The sequence below is a fragment of the Archocentrus centrarchus genome, chromosome 10 (genome assembly GCF_007364275.1).
Source record: "Archocentrus centrarchus isolate MPI-CPG fArcCen1 chromosome 10, fArcCen1, whole genome shotgun sequence".
Classification (NCBI taxonomy): Eukaryota; Metazoa; Chordata; class Actinopteri; order Cichliformes; family Cichlidae; genus Archocentrus; species Archocentrus centrarchus.
In genome coordinates this window covers 25,058,801-25,086,232 of record NC_044355.1, presented here as the reverse complement: position 1 = coordinate 25,086,232, position 27,432 = coordinate 25,058,801, and the positions used below count along the sequence as shown (strand labels likewise).

General features: G+C 40.6%; 2 protein-coding genes across 4 annotated transcripts; one reads left to right on the top strand and one right to left on the bottom strand.

Moving 5' to 3' along the window:
• The first annotated feature begins 5,354 nt into the window (after window positions 1-5,354).
• LOC115786686 (DNA damage-inducible transcript 4-like protein) lies at window positions 5,355-9,534 on the top strand. Of its 2 annotated transcripts, XM_030739021.1 has the most exons (3): window positions 5,355-5,620; window positions 7,333-7,824; window positions 9,497-9,534. In XM_030739021.1, exons 1-2 carry the CDS (start codon window positions 5,452-5,454, stop codon window positions 7,773-7,775), a joined length of 612 nt encoding a protein of 203 aa, XP_030594881.1. In that variant the 5' UTR covers window positions 5,355-5,451; the 3' UTR covers window positions 7,776-7,824; window positions 9,497-9,534. The 2 variants fall into 2 exon arrangements, with proteins under 2 accessions (XP_030594881.1, XP_030594880.1); XM_030739020.1 differs by lacking the exon at window positions 9,497-9,534 and having other exon boundaries at window positions 7,333-8,055.
• On the bottom strand, window positions 9,514-25,715 carry brd8b (bromodomain containing 8b). 2 transcript variants are annotated; one of them, XM_030739017.1, is made up of 19 exons: window positions 25,653-25,715; window positions 23,549-23,645; window positions 23,081-23,150; window positions 22,909-22,958; window positions 22,679-22,801; window positions 22,518-22,598; window positions 22,142-22,206; window positions 21,203-21,372; window positions 20,779-20,970; window positions 20,221-20,314; window positions 19,585-19,724; window positions 18,369-18,804; window positions 18,248-18,285; window positions 17,955-18,154; window positions 17,562-17,654; window positions 15,206-15,274; window positions 14,721-15,006; window positions 12,524-12,568; window positions 9,514-9,726 (listed from the first exon to the last, which is right to left on the bottom strand). In XM_030739017.1, the coding sequence occupies exons 1-19, from the start codon at window positions 25,669-25,671 to the stop codon at window positions 9,667-9,669; spliced, it is 2,328 nt and encodes a 775-aa protein (XP_030594877.1). In that variant the 5' UTR covers window positions 25,672-25,715; the 3' UTR covers window positions 9,514-9,666. The 2 variants fall into 2 exon arrangements, with proteins under 2 accessions (XP_030594877.1, XP_030594878.1); XM_030739018.1 differs by lacking the exon at window positions 12,524-12,568.
• Between the last annotated feature and the right edge of the window lie 1,717 nt (window positions 25,716-27,432).

Genomic DNA, 27,432 nt, shown 5'->3' with positions numbered 1-27,432 from the left:
TCCCCAAAAAGATAAAGCTCTGTTAAACCTCCTTGAACTAAAGCTGAAAGTCTGCGCTTCAGTCTCATATTTATTGATTTAAAATCCACTGTGGTGGTGTACAAAGGCACGGTGACAAAAACTGTATCACTGTCCACCAGAGGTGGCAAAAGTACTGACATTCTGTACTTAAGTAGAAGTACAAGTACTTATGTTAAAAAATACTTTAGTAAAAGTCGAAGTACTGGTTCAACTTCTCTACTTAAGTAAAAGTAAAAAAGTACAGGCTCTGAAATGTACTCAAAGTAAGAAAGTAAAAGTAGTTCTTTGGAGGATGTTTCTACCTGCTATTTTTGTGTAAAACTAACCGAACCTCGTTATATATTATTGTAATAATATAAAATAAAATTACATGAGAATGCAAACATTATTCCAATCTAAATTTTAATCCTAATGAATGCACTCAGCTTGAATCTGTTATGTAGGACACAAACTGTGAAAGGGAATTTAAACACAGCTCTATTCTCTGTGTCCTCCATAGTAGAGGGTGACTGTGCCTCCACCTAAACACCAACATGAGGATACTCAGGGGTTACAGCGGGATTCAGAAGGTGGAGGAACCCTAAGATCAGCTGTAGTGGCTCTGCATGGAGAGAAGAATCACAACTTTCTATTGTGAGCTCCAGTAAATGATGTTGGTGTGCAGACTGTGATCAACTGACCTGCTGCTGCTCTGAGGTTTACTGCTCTGTGTGGATGAACTGAATTCACAAAGATGTAACCCAGTATTTCACAGCTATCTGAGCTGATCTCCATCCCCTACACTGACAGCATACAGGCTGTAGAAATGCTGGATTCAGTGAATGAATCTCAGCATCAGCAGCTTTGATTCAAACTCATCTCTGCTGCACTGATGTAACCTGTAACTCTGACCATGAACACAAACACTGTGCTCCAGTCCAACACAGAGCTTTACTGTAAATACAGTACAACAAGCTAACCTGTTTATTAAACACTAAACTGCAGTATTTTCATAGAATCTCTGAATTACACAAAGTCAGCATACTTCAGTTTATTTTCCAGTCCTTACCTTTAATTCTAACCTCTCTTCTTCCTCTCCTGTCCTCTTTCTCCATCTCTGAGTGAACTTCTCTCTCTTTGCTCTCCCTGAAATACAGCAGCTCTTCTTTTAGCTAGCAGACACACTGTGTAACAAACTGCACACACTTTGTGTGTTTGCTGATATTTGTTGAGCATTTAGAAACGTTGCATTTACCTGCCACACGTTACTCCCTTCATGCTCGCTCCTCTTCAGTAGCGCTAGCTAAGCTGTTTATGTGCCGCAGCGCAACTTACGGACTCGGTCCGGCCCGATTATAGCGCTATAAATGATACATTAATTATATGGGTTTGCGTATTTAATCCCTTTGTACGAGATAAGCCCCGATGATGGAGGATACGCCAGTACGATTGTCTCTTATGTGTTATTATTCCACCGTTTAGGCTCAGATCGTTTGATGTTTGACGGGGCACTGACCGGAAATGCAAACTTCTCTCTGACGTGTTAAAAAGTAACGCGTCTGTTTGAAAATGTAAGAAGTAGAAAGTACCGATACTTGTGTAAAAATGTAGGGAGTAAAAGTAAAAAGTATTCAGAAAAATAAATACTTAAGTAAAGTACAGATACCTGAAAAATCTACTTAAGTACAGTAACTAAGTATTTGTACTTCGTTACTTCCCACTTCTGCTGTCCACTGACTTATGGACCTGACTGTATAGTACAAAGAACACAATATAGTATAAATGTGTGGGTTCTCAATCATCCAGGTCACAGTCGTCTCTGGAGCTTGAAAAAAAGGTGACTGGACTTTTTTCACAAACACAATATATAATTCATTAAACTGTGTACTCAAGTTTATTTAACTATCAGTTTGTTAGCAATGCTTATTATGAAGTGTTACCTTTTGTTCTCTTATTATTGAGATATGGAGAAGACCTGAAAGCTCAGAGAGCTAGTTTAGACACTAAATGACACAGACAACATATTATTAACAAAATGATCAACACTGATTGCTTTTCCACTGACTCACTGCTATATTTATAAAATGTCCTGGTAAACATTCAGATATGTGAGCAATGGAAAAACCGTGGACATGCACAGACCGAGCACCTTTGTTTTAGCGCTGAGGAAGTGTTGCAACTTGAAGGTGCGTTCCCCCTCCACCTTCAGAGAACATGACATCCATGCCTGGAGGCTGTGTGAGGTTACAGCTGCATTTATTGCTACCATGGTTCCTATGGCAGCATTTAGCTATTAATATTTTACGTGCAGTGTGTTTTTTTTTTTAACTTGCACTTAAGAGGTGTGGCTAAAGAGACAGTAAAAAAAAGAAAAAAAAAAAGGTACTTACAATAAATGCTTTAAATCATGCAAATTTTGCAACAAATTTTGCCAAGGTAAAAAACAAAACAAAACTATAATGCATTTTAAAAGCACAGGAAAATAATGAATGTGTGTGGAACATTTATCATAAGTGAAATAAATGTTCCATGTAGATCAGGTGCAAAGAGAAACACTGGAAAAACACAGAATTCAGAAGCGATCACATAAAGTCACAGTATTTGATAACGATGTGGGAACAAGAGGAAGATGTATTTAATGACTGTATAAACAAAAGAAGTGGTCACAAGACGTCTGGCACCGAGCCTGTTTATCTGCATTTCACATGCACTCACAAACACCTCATGACTGCGAGCACAGCCGGCGAAACTGCTCCACGAGGTTGCATCAGACAGCCAGAGGGATCTGATCCAACTGCACTGCATTATGAACACAGAAAACAGCAGAGCCACACGCTCTATAACGTTTAGATACAGAATAAGAGGAGAAATGCAGGAGAAACTGCGGGGCGCTGCACTGTGCGTGAAGTAGACCTGACAGGCCAAAACAAGCTCTTGTTCCAAACCCATCGACAGATAATAGTAATAATAATAATGAAATGGAAATTCTCTTTCCTTTATTAGGCCTTCAGATGAAACAGTCCATGAAGGAAACTTTAAATACTGCAGTGTAAGCCTGATGTGAACCTGTATACTAATATCTCTTCCACAACAAGATACTAATGGGAATCTGTGTGTTTTAATCATGTTACTTCTTTGTTAGATTAAAATCGACAAATGACTGATGGAGACAAGTCAGACCCGTTTTCCAAAGAGAAAAATCGATACTCTGCATCTCAAACAGCCGACATCAGCTGACACACGACACTGATGGATGGAAAGCACTCAGGCCATCGTGACTGAGTGAATACAGAGCAAGCTGTTTACTAAATATAAATGTAAAAGTTAACAGAAGTGAACTGACCTCATCTGAACGAGCGAAAATGTTTTGGCTCATGGGACAGATATTACATCGAGTGTGATGTTTATTCTGTATTTATTTGGAAGTGGCAAAAACCAGGAAGCCCATTTTTTAAATAGCCGTGTAATTAAAAACACACGGTCTAAGTCAGTATTTGCTATAGGCTATGACCATATACTGTCACCACACACGGTAGTTCCCCTGCATTTCTCCAGAAAGACACTTCCTTCTTGGTAACAAACCTCTGACTTGACAACAGCAGCTTATCTGAACAGGACTGGCTGACAGCTGTGACGTCGCAGCAGGGAGATTTCTCAAGAGACCGTGACTCAGGTGTGAGTCTTTAACCCACAACCTTCCTACTCTGTGTCTGCTGTCACGTAACCTCAGTGGGACGGACTTTAAGGCAAGGGGCTGCTTTTTTTGTGTGTGTGTGTGTGTGTGTGTGTCCTGTGATTGAAGAATAAAGCTCATGTCCTCCACCAGGTGAATGTGTCTGAACGGTGTGTGTCAGACAGTTACTCACCTGTGAGTAAGGCAGGATTCATGATACCACCATGTCTGGACTTAATGCTCACACTCGGGGAAGCACAAGAATCTTGTGTGAAGTTATAAAAGTTACATTTATTGCTTACGCAGCAGGGTTATTTTTGATCTACTAATAAGAACAAGCCAAAACCAAAAGATCAGATGCATTTAATATGCATTTAATGCCAAGGAAAACTTTACTACATATAAATAATAAACTACCACAGCATAGTAGCCATAGCAGCAGCAAACTTCTTGTGTGAAATGCTAATTCAGTTTCTCTCATGACACCAGAAACATTATATGAATGAATGTTTAATATACATTAAATGTTACTCTCTGTGTTACACTGGGATTTAGAGGTTTTCTGGAAAGAGAGAAATCTGAATTATGTGGAAATTACAAATATTCTTTTTTCCCCCTGACTTTTAGTTATGTTTAATTCATTAATCATGCATTATCTGACTGTAAATTTTATTTATTTACTAAACTGAATGCTTATGTGGGCCATTGTACTGAACTGATTCAAAGTGCAGCACTATACTTAAGAACACAAAAAACTATTAATCATTTAATCAACCAACATTTTTATGATAATGATTGTTTAGGCATAAGTCTACTTTAAACTCTCAAAAATTCTGATGGTAAGGTATCAAAATTATAAATTTTACAAAGAAATGTCTTTGATATGTAGATTTCAATGAATCTTAAAAATTCAACATTAAGAATTTGTGAAAAATTTAAGTAAAATACATTTTTGCTGTGAACATCTTATAAATGTGCAATGAATTAAGTAAAATAATTTGCTTGAAAGTATGAATTCCCAACCGTTTTCCCAAGAAATCTCAAATTTTGTTCAATGAAACCCTTAAATTATAGCACCATATAAATAAATATGTTTTAAGAAAATACTGATAAAAATGTGTTGGAGGTGTTTGCAAAATATTAAAGAAATAAACATCAACAATTTATTTTTTAAAATTAAAAAGTTAACTGAATGGTAAATTAAAAGAGTAGTAAAACCAAAATATTAATTTAAGGAATTTTATTTAATCTGTGCTATATTCTGGTGTATTTAATGTCATATTAATCCCTTTCATGTATCATTTATCTGTTATTTCTAGTTTTTAGTTTATTTTGTAGGTTATAAGTGCAACTTTAAAAAATATATATAGTTTAGTACACTTGATTGTTTAATTTACACGTATAATAATGAAATAAAAAGTGTATAGGAGCACAAAACGTGACACACAAAAGAAGACAATAAATGAGTAAATAGCGTCATTTTTAAAATTATAAATTAAAATAAAGATATCACAGCGACTAGAGCAACGTTACTTTCCGGTTGCGTTGATTTTACAGTAGTTCTCTGCAATTTCTTCGCACGTTGCGTGATCCGGAAAGTTCTCGTTAGATCCGCTAAGCCCCGCCCACAAGCGCGAGAGCTCGGCTGACGCAACGGACGAGTATAAAACGTCGGGGCTGACAGTCGGCAGCTACTCAGCTCAACTAACCTGATACATGGATAAGATACAGACCAAACGTTTGGAGGAGATACCGGTGCTTCACAAACAGCAGTCAGGATGGTCTATAGCTCGGCTCTGGTCTTTGGACACCTCTTGTCGGAGGAAGAAAGCAGCGTAGAGATGATAGGAAAGTACTTCTTTCAGCTAAAAACAGCGGACCGAAAGATGAGTTCTGCCCGGCGGGGAAGCGTCGAGAGCTACGAAGACAGAGAGAGCATTTCGCCCTGTAAGTTGTTTATGAAATTAGCTACAGTTTTGTGTGTGTAAATAAAAGACGGCACAGGTTCTACCTCAGTTGCTCCTCTGCCTGCCTCACAGAGCCATTAATTAAACACATCTGATATTATTTAAATGTCTTTACGCCTGATAAACGGTGGAACCGGCTGGAACTAGAACAATAAAACTTGGCGGAAGAGCAATAGGTCATTGTCTGATGTAAGCGACTCAGGTCTTGGATCAGCTGATCACTTGCTGAGCTTTTCACTATGCTTCCTTGTTGGCTGCTGATACCAAGCCTTTATTCTGGTGACTAATTACTTTAAATGCAGTTTTTGCAAGAAAATTATCACATGATTGAAGATCTCAAAAGTGAAATGATTCAAGGCTGTGACACAGTCATTAATGTAGAAGTGAAAGGAAGACTCCATTAGTGTAACTTTTATAAAGTGTGTACACTAGGGTTTAATATTTTTCCCGAAAATGACATGAATCAAATCCCGGGAAATGACGAGCCATTTCCCGGGAATCCCGGGAAAAAGTTTTTTTTTTTTCTTTATTTTAATTAGGCCTTCTGTAGCCTGTGTCGGCCTTAACCTATTGTGATATTGTAGAGGTAGCTTTCCAGCTATGTCCTGTTATGCCCAGTAGGGGGTAACGTCGGCTTGATTAACGCAATAAAACCTACATCTCAGCATTTGAGTGCTCGAGCTATGCGGTGTTGTATCGTTCCTCAACACTCCCTTAACAAATATAATTCGAATATTCCTCCATTGTACATGGAATTATACCAAGCTATTTTACAACTGCTGGTGCAAAACAATACGGTTCATCTCCACAGCATTGATAAAGGCTCAGCCACGCTGTCGTGGCGACATCTGTTGCGCTATATCTCCACCAGTGGAACGCTGTAATAGTCATTGAAAAGTTAACTACCGTACTACACTATAATATGGCATAACACAGGGCCTTGAGTAATGCACTACGACTTGGTCATTGCCATTCTGGCAACAGCAAATTTATAACACCGTGTCTGAGGGTTAAAGTAGGTTCGCTGTGAATCGTCTATTGAAAAACTGGCCAATCCTTATAGCCTAAAAAATATACATTTTCCTCAACTCCATTTTAAAAGCGAAATATGTTAAAGCAATCTATTTCATGATCATTTCTTCACACATTAGGCCCGTATCCTAATTCATGATTGTTAGTAAGCGGCTGCAAACGAGGAAAAGAAACACTCGAAGTTAAACAGATATTTCTTTATTGTTCAGGGCAGGCATATTTTATAGGCTATATAATGCAATATAACAATATATAATAATATAGAATTATATAATACAAAATACCTTAGGGTAAACACATTGCCTACGATTTCAACAAATTAAAGAGGAAAAAAGTACAACTGTTTAATACCTCTATTAAAACGCTTGAGATGAAGGCTGAAGCCTTAAACGGAGGCTGAACGTGCCTGAAATGAAGAGTAATGCTTTTCGCATTAAACGAACCCTTCTCTCAATATTTCCTTAAATTTAACTTTCTGAAGCTTTCTTTTCTTTCTGAAAGTCAAATCGACGCGCGCGACTTTTTTCCCGGTTTCCCGTCTAACGTTTCCCGGGAAACGGGAAATGGTTCTGATCGCATTTCCCGGGAATCCCGGATCCCGGGATTAAACCCTAGTGTACACCACTGGTTTCTAACAACACACTTTGTCTCTTTACTCAGTTGCTGACTTGGACGCTGATTTGGAGCATGAAGAGCGGCTCCTCCAGCAGGTTGTGACCCAGCAGATGGAGCGTCGCCTCACAGAGGCCAAGGCTTCCATCCTTGGTTGCCAGGCGCTGCTGCTGCCTCACCATATGACCACCAGGATCAGCCAGGACGTGGTGCGCGCCTCCGCTGATGAGCCCTGTGGGCTCCGGGGAGCCTCCATCGAACTCTACGTTGAAGCCAAAGACGGCCTGAAGTACGTGGGAAGCATCTTCCCCGATCCGAGTGTCACCTCGACTTTTGAGCTGTCCGTGATCTTCAAGGCAGATGACGACGGCTGGCCGTCGCTCAAGCACATCTTCGACACCAACAAAGTGCTGAAGCTGAGACCAGAGTACCGGCTGGTGAAGAGAAAGCTCTACTCCTCTGCCAGTCCTGTTGTTCATGACTTCAACTAGGAGTGAAGCTGAGAATGTAAACCAGTTACCTGTGTGTGTGTGTGTGTGTTTTTGTCAGCTACGTGCAGACAAGTGTAGTCTGGAATCCACTGGAAGCGCCTGTAATTGAATTGTCTATTTCTTTAACAGGAGGGTCAACTGTAGACAATGTCAGTATTTTGCACTAATATTTGAATGTAACAATGTGTACACTGCAAATGTTCCAGGACTGGGCAGGTCTCACTCCTGAAGGATGCCTTTATTTATTTATTTTTATGCAAAATAAACTTTTTGCACAATTTATTTTGTCCTGTTTGCATGTTTCTCTGGTCCATAGACCCTGTGACACTCTCATAATTAGAAATTATAAGTTATTTACAGATAAAGAAAAATTACACTCCTGACTTCAGTAAGCCTAAGGGCCCAAAACGCAGTTACCAGGAAACTGTTCTCACAAAAATCCTCTAGCCATGTTGATCACTACCATTAGAGAGAATAAATACAGCTTAAATCTCCAGCTGACCCATTATACATTTAGATCAAATCTTTATTAACAAATTTACACCAGAATACACAAATTTATCAGCTACCCAAACACAACTACGTGATCCTTTTCCAGTACAAAACTTGACTTCACACTCCACTCTTAACACGCATTACAAAAACTTTTCTTGTGCTCTATACACAGCACGCAGGCTACATCCTAAGTAACAAGTGGGGATGATTCAGTAATATCTCGGCAACAAACTGTTAAAGCCCATTAAATGACAGCTGTTTTTCACAAACCTCTGGTTTTTAAAGTGGCTTCCTGCCTTCAAGAGCAATATTGGGCCTCAGTTTATTTCACAGCTTAGGGAGGGCTGTGGCATTTATTTGAGGTCAAAGTAATTCGTCAAGTTATGTTATTAGACAGCGTAACAGCTTCAGGCAGGGGCTGTTGTGAAAGCACTGCCTCCTCTTGATTGCCAAACATCAGTGGCAATCCTCCTCAGTGCTGAAAGTCAAATTGTATTACAATGAGTTTCCTGTCTGCATGATATGAACTGTGGTTGAATGATATATATATATCAATATCTTTATTGGTCAGTAGAAAAGTGAAACTTCTGCCATTTAATGGACTGAAACATGCACTGGTATACACTGGCCAACAGATTAGATCAAATTGATTAAATTACTATTAAGAGAAGACATAAACCACAAGTTTGAAATCAAAAAGTCAAAATCTATTTAATGAAATATTTTAAGCAACTCTTATTTTAACATTACTCTTTAGCAGTGATCAACTAATAGGTTTCTCAGCTCTGGGTGTTGTCAGCCCGACATGCAGCGCTAGTAAGATTCATTTAGAGTTGGTGGAACTATACATTATGATTTCTCATGTGGCCATCTTTGCTGTTGCTGTTTTTTTTAGCCCAACAGGACTGGGCACAATTAGGTGCACAACATATGCACCATTCAAAATGATTAAATCTGCCTAACAGAACTCATCCGGCCCTCTCCCATCTGATCCCAGACAAACTGTTGCTGGTGAAAGTATTCTTCTTGATACGCAAAAGTCCTTGTTGTGTTGTAGCAGGAGCAAATTATGACCCACTACCCATGCTGGTGAAATGGTCCTTGGAAAAATTGGTGTAACGTCCCACGGTGCCTGATGAATGGGAGAGGAGGAAACGCTGTGCGGCTCTCTCAGACACACACACACACACACACACACACTCATCTATGCTAAGGTACTTGTGTGCGTGTGTGTGTGTGTGTGTGTGTGTGTGTGTGTGTGTGTATATACACACAAACCAGGCACATGGAGACTGCACAGTCCTCTTCAGAAAACAACCAAAATGACCAGAAAGTAATCAGCTTCAACATTCAAAGAGTGGCTCTCTGCCAAAGTCTCATTCTGGGAGATCTCGGGCTATTTCTTCATCTTGAGATCGGCCTCCATGGCACTCCGGCGACCCCTGGTGCCCCCATCCTGCAGCAGAAAGAGAAAGAGACAGAAACATGACAGAAAAAAAAAAAAAAAAAGAAATCTTAGCATAAAGGGTGTACAGGTCAAAGGTCAGGGAGGCCCTGTGGCAGGCCTCCTTGTGTCATTGAGCTCCGCACAAAAACACAGCACAGTCCACCCTGGAAGGCATCCTCCCACAAATGAAGAACAGAAAAAATAATGAGCAAAGAAAAAAAAAAAAAGACAAAATTTTTAAAAAAAGAGAAAAGAAGCTGGAACATGCAGAGATGCTAACGCACATGAACAGAAAAATACAGGAAACCGGCATTAACCAAAGGTCGACGAAAGCTTGGGTGATGAAGGTTACCTGTCTGTGTGTGTGCGTGTGTGTGTGTGTGTGTGTGTGTGTGTGTGGGGGGGGGGGGGGGGGGGGGGGGGGGGGGAAAACTTGTGTGCAAACAGAAATTTAAAGGTTTATGAGGGTGATACAGACAGTGTGTTCAGAAATGCATGAGTGAGTAAGTGTGCGTGTGTATGTGTGTGTGTGTTTAAGGACTGCAAGGAAGAGGAAGCTTTTCATTTCTATGCTTTCATTTCTTTACCACGCATTTACAGAGCACAGGATGCAAATAGACTCATGGCTCATCTCTTTGGCATTTACTTACTCACTTCTACAGTGCTGAGTATTTGGCACCAGTTTAATACCTCAGTAGATTGGATCAGCACTATGAGTCTTAATAAGGACATTTTAAGGTTATTTCAATAGACTGTATATAAAAGATGGCTATCACTGGCTCAACCACTGGTTTATGGACAACTATTTTGAAGCCTGGAGTTCAGGATTTTGGCAGCTTCCATTAGAGTCCAACCAATAAAGGATTTTTTTCTTAAGACTGACACCAATACTTGGTCATTTTAAAATCCAAAATTCTGTGTGTTGGCCAATCTTTTTTTTTTTTTTTTTGTCTTTGAGGCACACAAAACAGACAGATTTCACTAACATTTGCTATGTGTAGTTATGTTTTTACTCATTTACACTCTGTCCAGCTCAGCTGGTTGTTGTGTTTGTGGCATTGCAAATATGTGTGATGCCTACAGTGAAGTTGCAGAGTGCCCTCTGGTGGACAAATTATGCAATGTTGACACTAATTATTGAATGTTTTTTTTTCTCCTGTCTCCTCTTTACTTTTGTAATTTTCATTTACTGGCCAATAAAAATGCCATTATCAACAGATTGGCAATATCAGTCAATAATATCAGCCTGATGACAAATCGATCGGGCTCTACTTTCCATCTTGGATTTTTTTTAACCCCTTAACTGGCAGTAAAAAAAAAAAAAAAAATCACCTGAAAAAAACTACATAACACCCTCTAGTTATTGGCTCTGAACAACCCATTTCATAGCCTATTAACTGACTGCGTCTGGTCCGCTGGGCCGAATGAAGTGCATTTATATGGCAAACTAGACCCGCCCATTTTGATTGACACCTCATTCGGCCAATCATGTTAAGAAATGGGTTTCCCAGAGCCAATGATAATCAGAGGGCATCACGTAGCTTTGTCAGGTGAGTTAGTGCAGCTAGTTACATGATTGGCCGAATGAGGTGTCAATAAAAATGGGAGGGTCTAGCCTGCCATATAAAGGGGACTACAAACGGCCCGTCACCGGCCCCTGGCCAGTTAAGGGGTTAAGCCAGAAAACACCATGTTCTGAGGGTTGTGTGCCAAGTTACAAGCTAAAACTGGCAAGCCTGGTTAGCAAGCTGCATCCATAAACAATGCAACTAAATCAGAAATAACTGCTAAACAACACTTCAACAGTCTGCACCACACAGCAATATGTTGTGTTAGATAATGAAATTAAAATGCTCCACAAGGCACCAACAGCATAAACCCAGGTGAGAGGTTCTGTTCAGTGACTCAAATTAGCTGTGGCCAGGTCTAATAAAGAGCTAGCTACTATAGGTGTGTCTGTTGGCTTCTAGCTGTCCATCAAAATGTCCATGGCCTTGGCTTTAAACCTTAATAAATATGAATTATTAAAAATGAAGTAAAAGTCTGCCTCTGTATAGTTGTTAGGAGGAGGTAAGCATTACTATAGAGACTTTATTTTTGATGTACAGTTGAGTACGTTAACATGAGTGTGGGAATTGACTCAAAAGCCGGCCTCAAGTGGCCACTAGAGGAACTGCAGGTTTTGTCTCTTTTGTGCTTCCAGGGGGCTGCTGCTTGATTATTTTAGATGTAAGACATCAGATTTTATGTCTGGTTTTTTTTGTCGAAGCTTTTTTCATTAGTCTGAGGCGTTTGTAGCTCGGTTCAACTAAAATAGGCCAATTTAAGACTTTGGAGGTTTAGCTTCTACCTATAAAAATATAAAGAAAATCATCTTCATGCTTTTTTGTAAAATAAAACAAAATATAGCTTTGTATTATAGTTTGCAAGCTGTTCCTATCTAGACCCCCCCCATAGGCTTAGAAAGTGGCTTTTGTGATGCCATTGGCAAAAGTGTGTTACTACCCTTGTTAAGAAGCACATAATTACCCAAAAGGGAAGTATTTTCATTGTTACTGCACTGTGGCACTTTTAGTACTGACTGACAGTGATAGCAGTCCGGCTTTAATGGCTTTTATGGTGTCCTGAATACTTACTGTCCTCTAAAGCCACTTCAGTAGAAATGAACAGAGAAAAAGATCACAGGTACGGACAGGTGTGTGCAGTGTGTAAGGCTGTGGATACGTGTGCGTGTTTGCTTTGAGACAAGTGTGTACGGAGCGTGGCCCGGTTCTGGTGAAACTTGAGCGAGAACCTGAATACTTACAAAAAGAGAGAGAAGGAAAGCAGGAGAGGCCATTGGGACACTGTCCTGTAGGAGGACAAACATTGGAGTGAGAAAGAGAGAGAAAGCACACACGTGCGTGAGAAAGCAAGTTTCATACAAGTCTGCGTCAAACACAGAGGCACACTGAGGGACGGGCGTCCTTCTGACTTCAGAGCTGCACATACACAAATGCACATTTCTACAGAGCTCACTCGGGCTCTGAATGCAGATGGAGACAGACACAAAAAACATACACAAACAGGCACAAACAGAAGCAGACAGGGACAAGCAGGTGTGTAGAACCTCTCACAAGTGCCATGCCACTGTTCCCACAACTTTCTGAAGCACGTTCAGCTTATTAAAGTTCTAAAATGGGTCTGATGGCCTCATTTCAACCCCAGCAGACTTTGCTGTGTAGCAGGTAAACAAAAAAGTAAAGGTTTACTACAACTTTAGAAATAGTTGTTAAATATATTCTGCAAAATTAATCTTTATTTCTGGACTTTCCAAGGAAGCATGACATCTTCCTGAAATTTCTTGTCTGCATGTTTCAAATTTCCATGATATCCTATTAGACACACACTCAAGCATGCCACATTCATACAATTAGGAGAAAGCAGAGTGCAGATAAAAGATGGGTGTAGCCACTAACAACTGTGAACACCAATTTTGGCTGTGAAGCTGAGCATTTTCAGCATTTCTCGTTGTTTTGAAACCAAATGTGACGAGCGAGGGGCGGATCTGACTGAGAAAAATCAGCGACACTGAACGGCATGTCCTGCTTTATCTTCTTTTTAACTCTAGATGGAGACCATCATTTTTTTAAAAATGACCCTCAATCTTTAAGACAATCATCAGTAAAGTGTTTATTGAGGTAATCAATTAAAAGGAGCTGAAGTGTCATTTTTTTATTTTTTATTTATTTATTTTCTCAACAGACAACTTTTTGTCACCCCCTGCTGGCCATAAGAAAGAATGTGAGATTAAGGCACTTCCACAGCGGCTCCATGTTTGAGATGCTGCAGATAGATTAAGTTACAGCCATCTTTTATACACAATCTATGGGAGAAAGCAAACCACAAACACTGCAGACATATGCAGAAAGAGAAACAGAGGAAGAAGAGCACACAGGTCAGAGACAGGCTGGAGTTAGTGAGGAGAGGAGCAGCCAGCATGCAGGATGTGAATCAGCTGGGAAGTCAAGATTAAGAAAGTGCACTTTACTGTGATTAGAACAGACAGTGTGCTGAGTAACAAAGTGACCATGCCTGACTTGTATGGCGCTCATCAGTGCCAACCCTTCAGTAAAACTGGCACTCTTATCAACTCATTGTGTCCTAACTGCACTGCTGGTTTCTGGTACTTCACACCAGCATTCACATGGGATGTCACATTAACACAGTACTGTAGCATCACTCCTGGACAGTAATAAGGCAAAACGGGAAGACGGGGTGAGGTGTGCTGAGGTAAATTCTTCAAATGTCATGTGTCACATTTTGTGTGACAAATATATGAACTACACTGACTGTATGGCCACTTATATGTGTGTTGAACCCACAGCTGTGTCAGGTTTCATATACTGAACATGTCTGACTATGTAACTTCCATTTGTGACATTTCACAAAACAGAACTGACATGTCCAAGACTTCATGAGAGGAGTTTTTGTCGCAGGGTGGGTGTCTCTTCCATATACACATCTATTTTCATCCAGTTTTTAAACGTCTTCAGTCGACAGCAGCATGAAAGCACACTGAACATGTCTTCCTGAATATACTAACTACAATTATCAACAATAATGTATAAAAAAAATAAATTAAAACACAACTTTATGACTCCACAAACTAGAAGTGTTATCTGTGTTTTACAAGAAACAATCCAGTTCCGGGACTGTGCACATCCTGTAAATAATTAAAATGTCTTAAAGCCAAGTACACCTCACAGGTGTTTGCACTTATTCTGATTACGCCTCTCCACCTTCTCTTGGAGGTGGGCAGAGGGACTGTTTGCAGGAGCTTGGCTGGTATCATAAAACTTCATACACTTGGAAGAACGATTATCACCCCAGCCTAACAGGAGCCACAAAACGCAACGCACAGATGGAGAGAGGCCAGAGTTTAGTTACAAAACATCAGCACTGACACTTCGGGAAACTTTTACTTTAGATAAAGGACTCGTCTGACATGCTGCTCAACCCACCTTCTCAGCCGGCTCTCCTGGTTTACGGTTTCCCTCCCTGCCACGGAGACTCTTGGCAGAGATGGCGCTCTCTGAGGTCTGCATGATGAGTTGGGTGGCCAGGAACTGCTGGACGTGCTCCAGGACGTCGCGCTGCATCTCCAGCGCCATGTGGTACACGTCGTGGTCCGACGAGTTGTACATGACGGCATTCTGAAACATCAGCATGATGTCGCGCTGGAACTCAGCAGTGGTGCGGATAACACCAGACTCGATGTTCTTCTTTATGGCTGACAGGTCCATGGGTCTGCAGCAAGAAGGGTGGCAGGAGCAGCACGGCAGCGGGAGGGAATTTATTCAAATTTGCTTGTTTTGGTGTTTTAATTGAACAGCCAGACTGGAATCATTTTTAGCAGGTCTAGTTTCACTCAAAAAAAACAAAAACAAAAAAATAAACAATAAAATAAAAATCAAGGGTTTCTGTGTGTCTGTGTGTGTGGTCTGACCTGTGTACAATGCTGTGATAACCTGGGGCGATATCGTCTGACACAGGCTGCAGGAAGACGCTGGCGTACCTGAGAAACAAAGAATATTAGCAAAAGTAAACACCTCTGTCCTCTCAACAACTTAACCTCGCAGTCTCTGTAGGATTGCTTAATTTGGAAAATTTAAATGAGTTAAATCTTTATCGCATCTCTTTTATATATGTTTTAATCACATAGGATCATAAACTGCATATAACAGATGAAGGAGGTACACATCGTATGAATAGTACAGTTTGACTACTGCTCTGAATCCTCATGTTTGAAATTTTGGGCGTTGCCATCTTGTTTTTTGACACCAGCAATTTTGCTCCATGGATTTTGTACCTGCTAATGAGCAATAACAATTCTCTACATCAGTTTGGTTCATACCTCATTTAACCTTTTGAGAAGCAACAAATAGGGGAAAAAGGCTTCAACAAGGCATTAACAGAACCACATGGCTCAGCAGTATAAGCAACATGAGCACATGGTTAAAAAGCATGTCATACAGGTAGCCCAATGCTTGTGTTATGGAGCCGCATTTGTGTCCATTTGTGTAGGTATCTGCCTACGCAGAGCCTATGCAAAGGGGTACACAATCAATCCAAACATGCTTGCGTGCAGTCCTCCAAGTACGCAGATGATGCTATGGGCAGGTTGAACACCGACTGGTGTTCAAGAAAGTTCAGAAAAAAAAAAACAAATATTAAAATAAATACAGTATAAGAAGCACAAACAGTGGCTGCAGGGGAGCTCTTTGTTATAACTTCACTCTTCTCCACATCTGGCTGATGGACCAACAACAGCACATGCAAGAGTGTCTGTGACACTACCCTCTGATGACAGAGGGTAGTGTCAGTCTGCAAAGCTGTCTGTAGGAGCACCGCTCAACCATGTTGGAGCCCTAAGCTATGAATCACTTGTATTTACAGACATGCTGTTAGCGCCAACACAAAATGCGCTCCTAATTAAAAAAACAATATATTCTGTAAAAATCCTGGAAGCTTCAGCGATGAAGTGATCCCTCAGTTTTTCTCAGCCACGGGTTTCAACATCACATTGTCTGTGTTTACATTTAAACACTAAATTGTTTAACTCAACTTTTCTAACAACTCTGGGCCAGATTTACTAACAGTCTGCACCAGAACAAAACCCTCTTTTGACATGAGAATGCAGTTGGGATTAATTAAAGAGGCTCTGTGTCCATTTTGAGACTGAAAGGCAAGGGCAGTAGTATTTTTATGGCTGGCCTTTTGCATGTATAAATGTAGGTACTTCCCTTAAAGAGTGCAAAATTTGGGGAATTTTTTGGGGTATTTAAACGAATCACCTAAATGCGTATAATCTGCAGCCTGCAATATACTAAGAGGTCGAGCCCAACTCCTGAAAAACAACCCCACACCATAACCCCCCTCCCACCACCACCACCACCAAACTTTACACTTGCACAATGCAGTCAGACAAGTACCGTTCTCCTGGCAACTGCCAAACTCAGACTCATCCATTGGATTGCCAGATGGAGAAACGTGATTCATCACTCCAGAGAACACATCTCCACTGCTCTAGAGTCCAGCGGCAGGCATGCTTTACACCACTGCATCCAACACTTTGCATTGTGCTTGGTGATGTAAGGCTTGGATGCAGCTGCTCAGCCATGGAAACCCATTCCATGAAGCTCTCTGCACACTGTTCTTGAGCTAATCTGAAGACCACATGAAGTTTGGAGGTCTGTAGTGATCGACTCTGCAGAAAGTTGGTGACCTCTGCGCACTATATGCCTCAGCATCCGCTGACTTGACTCTGTGATTTTATGTGGCCTACCATTTCATGGCTGAGTTGCTGTCATTCCCAATCGCTTCCACTTTGTTATAAAACCACTAACAGCTGACTGTGGAATATTTAGCAGTTGGGAAACTTCATGACTGGACTTGTTGCACAGGTATCATCCTATCATGGTACCACGCTGGAATTCACTGAGCTCCTGAGAGCGACCCATTCTTTCACAAATGTTTGTAGAAGCAGTCTGCATGCCTAGGTGCTTGATTTATACACCTTAGTAAATTTAGCCTTCTGTGTCCTACCCACACTGCTATTAACATAACGAGAGCTAAACAGCAGAGGAAGCGGGTCTGGAGAAGGTGAAGGTCGGAGTGCACTGAATGTTGACACAAGTTCAATACAAAAAGATGGATGTTTGATGACATTCACTCTAATGAGCCCAAAAAACAAAACAAAACAACAAAAAAAATCAAATGAAAATGATTACAGGGCATCATTTTAGAATTTTGGCCAAAAGATTTGACTAATATTATTGCTAAGCTCTGCTACAAAGCTCCACCTGTGGTTGGCTGCAGCTCTCCAAACCAGCATAATCGCCTTCTTCCAGATCTTCTGTGCCTGGACCGCCTCCTGGTCCTCACCACATGTAGAGCTGATGCAGAGAAAGAAGAGAGAAGTCAGAACACAGTTGGAGTGAAGAGAAGATTGTCCACAGCACGTGGAAATCCTGGCCTGATTCAGAAGTCAGGACATAAATATTCATCACAAGAGCCAGCAAAGTCTGTTCCATTTTTAAAGACAGATTTCCCCCAATATTTGTTGGGTACAAGAAGGTCAGGGGTTATTTCAGCACATCAAATAGACTCCTGGCTTCACTATTGCTGGTAAAACTAGGGACAGTGTGGATACTATGACACAACTGCCACAGCTCAATAAACACCTGGACACTTACAGCTGGGAAGAAGAGGCAGGGCTGCTGGCCAGTGAATCAGCAGTGTAGCGTTGGGAGGGCGGGCCATATCCATCCTCACTCTCACTGGCTGCCCGATCCACTTCTGACAAATAGGGACCCTCCCCCTCGCCACACTCCTCCTTCAGCTCCATCAATTCTTCAGGATCACCCTCACTCCCTGCCTCCTCCTCCTTCACTTCCTGGATTCAAGCACACACAATATTAAATATTAAATATTCTTTTTCTTTTCAGCATATGCTGTCCACACACGTATGTAGCCTTAAATGAGTTACCTTAGACTCTTTCCCGGACACAGAGCTGTCCTCAGAGTCTTTGGGAAAGAAATGAGAATTAGAAAATAGAAAAGTGCGAGCATTTTCACTGTACGTACAAATACATGTGTAAGCCACCCACCTAAGCAAGGTGGGTTGGGTTCAGGCTTGCTCCACTCCTCTCCTTCACTCTTCACTGTAACTTCAGTGACTTCTTTGGACACAGTCCCCTCCTCTGTAACTTCACTTGCTGCTGCGCCATCATCAGAGGTGACAGAAGAAGTGACATCACTTCCTGTCACCTCAGGTCCCTCATAGTTTCTCTTAAGCAGTTCTTCCCTTTTAGTATCTGTCTGGTTTTGTTTCTCCTGGCTGACAGGTGTCGGGGCTGACACTGTGTCCACATCGTGAGGTGTTTGTGTGGGGTCTGATTCTTGGACTGTCGGTGTGGGCTCTGAAGCTTTGAGTTCCTGGGTATCCCAGGGGCTGGGGAGCGTGTGACCTTCTGACACAGACTCTTCACACAGGGAGAGCGCTGCTTCCACCGCAGCAGCATCCAAAGCCACAGGATCATCAACCTGGGAAGACATTTAAAAACATGAGCCTTTATGTTTCCCCACATATGAACTTTACTTTATCAGTTGAGTGTCTCTATATAGTTTTTTCTCTTGTTGTGTCTATAAATAAAATTTCAGTTTTATTTTTTGTTTTTTGAAAACCAGGTGGGGCTCTCAGCCCTAAGCTGAACTCCTGAGGATCAGAGATAACTCTTCTAGCCTCTTCACCTTGATCTGTCTGACATGGGTGACCTTACCAGCATCAAGGTTCAGCAAGGCTCGCAAGCCCCCTAACCACACCAAGGCTGTGATCCTCTGGGGGTTGGGTGGGCTGTCTAAGTAAATGTGGAGATTAATTTTTTCATCCATTCAAAAGAATAATGCAATCAATTTCCTATTGGGCAATCCCCTATTCTTATTTTGAAAATTCATTAATCAGCTAGTTTTGTCATTCCCATCTAGTATTTTCCTACAGCCAGACTGTTCAGGTTGCTGATTTTAGCAATTCTCAATGTAATTCGACCATCTCTCACTATTGTGGACAGCAGTTGGTACTTTTTCTGCTCTGGAGATCCTCAAGGGCCACTCTTAGCTCACGGGGGCTGCAGAACAAAACAAGGACTACTGTTGCCTGCTGTAAGGCACAACAGTGGAGTTCAAATTTCACTCGTTACCTTAAAGGTATACAGTTCAGTGTAAAATACTTCACATTGAAACCTAGAGAATAAACTCTGCTCCTGGTCATATCTGCATCTTTTTGACAGTGACATCAAACTGATGTAGACCCCACACAGTATGTACCTTCTCCTCTATGATGGCAATGATGTCTCCTACTGTCTCCAGGTCCAGTTCGTCTCCCATGTAAGACACAGCCACAAGGTCTTCTACTAATCCTGTCTCCTCACCGAGCTCCGCTTTCACCGCAGCCTCCGCTTCACCCTCTGCAAACCCATGCACATCAGTAAATAAGAACACATGCATGCAACAAAAACCTCAGTGCAATGTGAACAATGACCAAAAACCATAAGCAAAAATGTTTACAAGAATGTAAACAGATACCACAAAGCCCCCGAAAATTCATATGTCTTGTTGATCAGTGACAACTCTACAAAGAGGGCATGTTTTTTCATTTTGAAACAGACTGTATAACATGTTCTGTGCATCTTAATTACTAGAGTAATTGGGTGTCACAATGCCTAATTTGTTTGATTTTGGGGGGGGTTTCTTTTTTGTGTTTATAAACCTACATTTTAATTGCATTGCACATTTCTGACAACAAAGTTGGAAGGATCAGGACGTGCCATGAGCTCCATGAATGCAATTATTGCCCAAGATAGCAACCAAGGAAGCTGCAAACCTGTCCCAAGAATTACCTTTTGAGATAAGTACAGTGTAATGTGTCAATGTATGCGGGGACAGATATTCAGGTGCATTTACCTGTAATGACCTCATGACCAGGTGGTAAGGCAGTGGCTGCTGTAGCAGTCTGTATGCCATTAGTTAGACTCCCAGTGGAGTCTCCATCTGCAACCTGACATAATAAATAAAAAAAAAACCAAAATCATAAAAGTGAGGTTTTAAAAATAAAAGCGTGAAAAAGAAGCATCAGAAGAATACTGACAACATTTTAGAATATCATAGTAAGTTACTGTATTCACTAATACACAGAATACACACACTACAAGTTTAACTCCGTTAATATTAGAAAAGGTGTCAAAACCCACAATGCTGTGAGCTGGAAAATCATAACTGTGAAAAAGAGACACAGCCAATTATCAACACCTCTATGAAGCTTAGCCAGCTATTTAAAATATTCCAAATTCCTTTGCACTTTACAGCTGCAATTAAATGGTTTGTTACAACTTCAGTTTATCATACATTACTGTTTGTAATGTATATTACAGAATTAAAGATAGAAGCTTTAAGCAAGAATATTAGCTTTCCTAGTAATCAGGTAGTTTTGGATGTTATGACCCACGCTAAGCTGCCTCTCACCAGGCGAGGGCTGGCTGAAATAAGGTTGTTTTTTTTCAGCAGTTCTGACAGCAGAGGTGAGGGTGGCGGTGTGGCCTTCTGGGCTAGAAGCCTTTTCTGTGGCGAGTCATCTACTAGAGCAGCGAGTCCACCATCTTTGGGCCCAGGTCCTGGAGGGTCTGCTGCTGGCAGAAACACTCCGACCCCCTGAGCCTGACACACAGCAAAGAAAGCATTGAGAGGCTGGAGGAGGGCGTGAGATGATCTTATTCCACTGACTTGTAATGAAACAAAAACAAGAACCCCCCAGGGCCAAATATCCCCATGTTTAATGTGACGGTGAAAGTCTACAGATGCTCTGCCGTGAAGCACTAAAAGTCGTTATGGCATTGTTCTTCTATCTTGTCAGTTAAATAAGGATATAGGGCAAACTAAGTATTCTTACAACTGAGTGAGTGGTTGTGGTATCTTCAGAGGCGCCAGCTCCTGTCTCTGTGGGTGGGGTAGGGACCGAAGAGTCAGTCTGAGAATCCAGGGCTGGGGGGCTAGCACCCAGAGGAGACCGTACAGTCACACTGGGCAGACGCTTAGGTGTGTTTTTCACTGCCTGACGAGCTACGATACAAATAGAAGACCAGAGAAGGCGTGAGCATGACAATAATTTTTCCAATTTTGCTCTGGGAATTAGAAAAATGGCAGCACAGAAATCCTGAGCATCATGTGAGAGGATCATCATTCCAACCCAAGCACTTCAGTGAAGGGCGCTCTTGTCTTAAATACTGAAAACAAACACTTGTTTTCAGGCATCCTAATTCCCAGTACCCTTCTAGTCTTACCCACATAGCCAAAACCACATGGGCTTTTCAACAGGTTGTCTACATGTGTGGGCCTACACGAGAGTCTACCTCTGACTTTAATTCTTCTAAGTCTAAGTCAAAATTGTCTTTATGTAGTTGGTTAATTGCTAAAAGGTTATTTATGTTTGCTTTTTTGTCAGGCCACTGATCAGAGTTTTGTTGTTTTTAACATATCTTCAGCATGTTGCTCATTTTTCTCCATTAAACAAACAACTTTAGATCCTGAATATGTTTTTTTTTTTTAATCCTTGCACTTTGAGAATGCAGAAGGATCACAGGTTTCAGGACAAGATGGGAACTTTTTAGAGATTTGACTGACTTTGTAAGGCATATATATACTTAACTGTGAGCACTGACAATTCTTACTATAATATACAGACAATCAAGCAATGACAACACCTATGAAAGAGCAACATTAAGTATGAAGTTCATAACAAATAGACCTGATTCAAGTTATATACACCTTTTCTCAAAACCTATATATGCCAGCAGAAGGCCTTCATAGAGTGAAAGTGAACATAAGCTACCTTGGTACGCCGTTTCTGTGGCTTTCCTCTTCTGTTCTGCTTCCTCCTCGTCTTGTTTCTTCTTTCTGTAGTTGAGAAAAAAAAACACACTAACTCCTGACAATATGTATAATGGTAGTGGAAGTGAAGGGCAAGGCTGAACTCTGGATAACAGTTTGAATACCAAAGAACTCTCTCCTTTACTTGAATAACACACTCATCTCTGCAGAGTCATTGCTTACTGGCAAACAGAGTCTAAGGTTTTATTCACAGCTGGGTGTAAGACAGTTGGCATTCATCCTTTGGAGATGGATGTGTGCACCAATTATCATGGGAATCTATCCAATAGTTGGAAGTACTGTTGTGACAACTATTATCAAACAGACAAGAGCCTTACAGTGTGATCTCTCCCCAGAGCTCCTTCAGCTGAGAGTCCATGTGACCCATCTGTATTAGATCCACCTCCTTCTTCAACTTCCTGTCATGAAAAAAAAGCAAAAATTGATGAAAGTTCAGATCTTAAAGTCATCAAAGGTTACCCTTTAATAGTTTATGTACCTGTATTGCTCTTGTGTGTCTCGTATAAGTTTTTTTAACTCCTCTATTCTCTCAGCAGTCAGCCTACGAACGATGACATCTTCAATGGTCTCGACCACCTCGCCCTTTTCACCGCGCTTACGCCTGGAACAGGAAAACAAAAACTTTGAGTCAACTCTCAAACTATTTATAAAAGACAAAATAAACAATATTATGTATCTGCACACAGACGTGTGTGCTGTAATACTGACTTAGGCGCTTCTGTGGCTTCCAGCAGTTCTGAATATTGTGAGGCACAGTGCTGAGAAACAGAAAACAAAGTGGTCAACAGAGATCAGTCTAAGTGCAGTTATACTCAAAAGACAATGTCAATGTACTGAGAGACAAATTGAGAAAAGGTATATAGGTATGTGGTTCTCTCACCTTCTGCGAGAACCAGTCTGGTGGACGGCCAGGCTCTGCGAAAGGCTTGATGGCTCTACTTACACTTACCCTGGAACACAAAGAGTCTCCTCAGAATAAACTCAAGTCTTAAGCAAACAATCTAACAATAAATGAAGGAAGTAATTTGCACTTTTCAAGCATTTTTAAAATAAAATACAATAAAAACAATATTTTTTGTCTCAGAAGCTGCCTTGCAGTCGCATACCATCAGTGTTTGAAACAGAATATGAACACACAACAATGCCCATCCACTGGTTCATTGTGAAGACATAAGGTCGGATATCTTCTGATAGGATGGGCCATTAAGTCAAAACGTAGTAATTCTAGGTAAAGTGCAAACTGTTTGCAAGAAATGAAAATATTTTTGCTGTTGTATGGCTCATTTTTAGGACAACTGCAGAAGAAACAGAGGTACCGCAGTTAAAACAAGCATGTTTTTCTTTTTACCAGTTTTGGTCACCGCTCCTCATAACAGAGGAGGCCAGGCACAGCTTCTCCCTGACTGACCAGGGCTCCGTTGGCCCCACATTCAGTATCTTGTGTTCTGTGGAAGAAAAAAAAAAAGAGAGAGAATTTATTACATGTTTGATTGTCTTTGCCAGCTACTTGGTTACTACTAGCTAAACAAGCCATGGAGTGCCACCAGCCAGTGCACTCCTGGTACTAGGTCCCAAGCACAGATAAATGGGGAGGGTTGCATCAGGAAGGGTATCTGACGTAAAATCATCACCAAATCAAACATGTGGCTCATCAGTAAGATTTCCATGCTGGATCAGTTGGGGACCAACAACCACGACCGGTGCTGTTAAGAAGCAGGGTGCTGGTGGAAACTGTGCTACTGTTGACTCAAGACAGAGGAGAAGGTGAGGGGGGATGGCATGCTTGGAGGCAGCAAAAAAGATGGAACGGTTGGAGTGTGGAGGTGAGAGCAGGGACTGGGAGACAGCTGACTGATTGGACATGTGCAGAGGAGGGATAGTGGATATACTGAGCAAAGGATACTGAACATGGAGCTACAAGACACAAGGGAAACGGCAAGATCACAGAAGAGATTCGTGGATGTAGTGGAGGAGGACATGCAGAAGGTTGGTGCAACAGAAGATGATGCTAGGAATAGAATGAGACGGAGGCCGATGATCTACTGTGGTGAATCCTAACAGGAGCAGCTAAAAAATAGAGATTAATTGCTTGCTACTAGCTAACTGAAATCCTCTATTTTATGCCAAAACCAACAACACAATAAGAGCAATTCCAAACAGCTCAGTTTACCTAATTCTGCCACAAAATTCTTATAACATACTTACAAGAACGAAAAAAGTAGATTACTTGTTTTACTAGCTGAAAGTAGATTCTTGAGTGGCCCCCCGCATCCATTTTGATTTAGATTGAATATGGACACATTTATTGGATCAATATGGAGTAACAGAGAAGTAATAACTTCTTAATGCCTATTTAAATTTGCTCAAAAATGTGGAGACAGCTTCTTGCAATGAGCTTGCATCCAAATTGTGCGAGCATGTGCAGGCATCCTCATTAACTGAACATAAAAAAACATCAGCAGTGACAGCCCCGAGCTTAATGCTGCATACAAGAAGGAAATTATTAATGTTTGGGAGGTTTTGTGTAGACACAACAAAGTTTAGCTAAATTAGACATTATGGGTTAGTTATTATGGGCAATATTATGACCACACTATCCTACTCTAAATACGTAAACCCAAATACAGCCAAGTTACCTACATTTCATTTTTATCTGACTGAATTTTGACACTTTATTTGATCAACATCTCAACATTATTTTTACTTGAGTGCGATTTTCCACCCTGCATGCAAATGTACCCAAAACACGCATAAACACAACACACACAAAAAAACTAGTGTTTAAACCGTGTCCTCAGACACACCTGACGAACCCGTCTTTATTTAAACCCTCTCGCGCTGTGCGCTCTCAGGCTTTCACTGCTTTGTTTTGGTTTTTCCGAAGAAACTAATAATTTAGGGTCCCACTTAAAGACGGTCCTGTCCCCATACAGCCAATAAAAACCGCGCAGGCTGTAATATATCAACAATGTTGTTTTACATTTAATATATTTATATATATAAATCCAAAGGCAGCGGCGTTAAATAGCCGATTTAAAGTGTTTAGTTATTAAGCAAATGTAGCTAGTTGATGCTACATTGTTGATACTAGCTTGAAACGTATTTGGGGATCCTAATATAATTATTATAGCACAGCATTTCCCACATTTGCTGGCCGTGATGAAAAGTGAAAACATATAATCTCACCAAAGGACGTATCAGATATATTTCTGTACAAAAAACAATATACGCTTTAGTAACATTTAATTTATAGTGTTAGCTTAGCAGAGTCGATTAGGGGGGACATATTCGTGAAACACACACAAACAGGTAAACACGGTGTAACGTTTTATCACGTAACAAGGCTGCTGGTTGCAGTTAAAATAATCTAGCAGCGAGTCCTGGGGTTTGTTTGCTCTTACTACTATCTAAAAATGACAAGGAAAAACAAAGAGTTCAAATATATTACTCACTGCCGATACCGCTCGCCATAGCTTTTGTGACGAGGCCCTGGGTACAACTTCCGCCGGGCTGGTTTTAGTGGTACACACCAGTGTTGCCAGATCTCGCAGTAGAAACAAGCTACCAGCTCTATGAAAGCAAGCGCAAAATATGCCCAACTGGCAATCCACAACATTGTGTAAAACTGAGGCCGCTTTTAAACAGTAGTTAGCTCATTTCTTTGTATGGAGCTAAATTGGGGCCATAAAGTTTGTTTGAAAAAAAAATTTTGAAACTGAAAAATTATTTTGAACCCGAAAAAAAAATTAAACAGGATGGATGGATGGATGATTGAATCTCCAACAATGCATCATATTGCATTAGTTTGTCACAGGAATGCCTGCAGAACTTTAATCTGCAGAGTACCGTGTTACTACAATACTATTATACTTCCCTCTCTGCAATATAGTTCATTTTAATCAGTTATCAAATTATAGATGTCAGTATTTTAATGTTGTAACTGGTGGAGCTGAAGCTGAGCTAAAAATAGAGGAAATGTGTTGAATCAAATCAAATTATAAATACTCAGCTACCTTGTTAGTATTATTAAGTATTTCGTGTCCAATAATGAATGCAGATTATATATAATAAAACAGGGGTGACAGGTGCGTGACATATATATATATATATATATATATATATATATATATATATATATATATATATATATATATATATATATATATATACATACATATATATATACATACATATATATATATATATATATACATATATATATATATATATATATATATATATATATATATATATATATATATATATATATATATATATATATATATATATATATATACATATATATATATATATATGTGTGTGTGTACATAACTGCATGTGTAACAGTGCGTTATATTTGCCTTTGAGTGTTTTATATAACAAAGTACCAAGTAAAACTGTGGCTTGGTTTCAGATAGTTCATAAATGCAACACTTTTAAAGGTGTTTGACTTCTTTATTTAATGTTAAATACTTCAATCAAAGCTTTTGTTAAATACTCTAAAACTAGCTGATTTAGCTGGAAAGTACGCCTTGTTCCCACATAATACTGGTCCTTAGTTCAGTTCTGTATAATGTATAATATAAGAAGTCAGTCCCACTGAGAGGATCAAAACCTCCTATGAATGTGTGCCACAGGACCCCAGACAGACTTTGTCATTCTTCTGTTCAGACAAACTAACATAAACCCTCTCTCTGTCACTAAGATGGACATCAACGAAACACTCGAGTGTATCATGGAGGGGATGGATTGGGAAGCATCCATTCTTGCGGATGCTGTACCTGACCAGTTGGGGGAAACACCAAATCTTCCACCTCCACCTTCTGTCCCTGCTGGGCCACCCGCCACACCCCAGCCAGCAGCACCAACCACCCTAAACCCAATGACTGCTCCCCCCACCTTGGTGCCAGCTTACGTGTACAGTCAGCCAGGGACAGGTAGCCAGGGACAGATGCAGAACCTGCGTCCTGCTGGAGTACTGTAAGTAAAACACACAAACACACAAGTGGACACAGCTGCTGAACATCTGATGTGCAGGTATCTGTCATTTAGCTGTAGATGCCTGCATGAATTATTGTACTCAGCCTCCTTTAATGAAGCTTTGACCCACGTTTTTAAAATACTTAACTCACAGCTGCACACAGTGGCAACATGCGCTCTTACTCTGTGTTTTACTCCTGTAGAAAGAGGAAGCGTCATGAGCAGCAGGATGAGGATCAGCTGTACATCAAG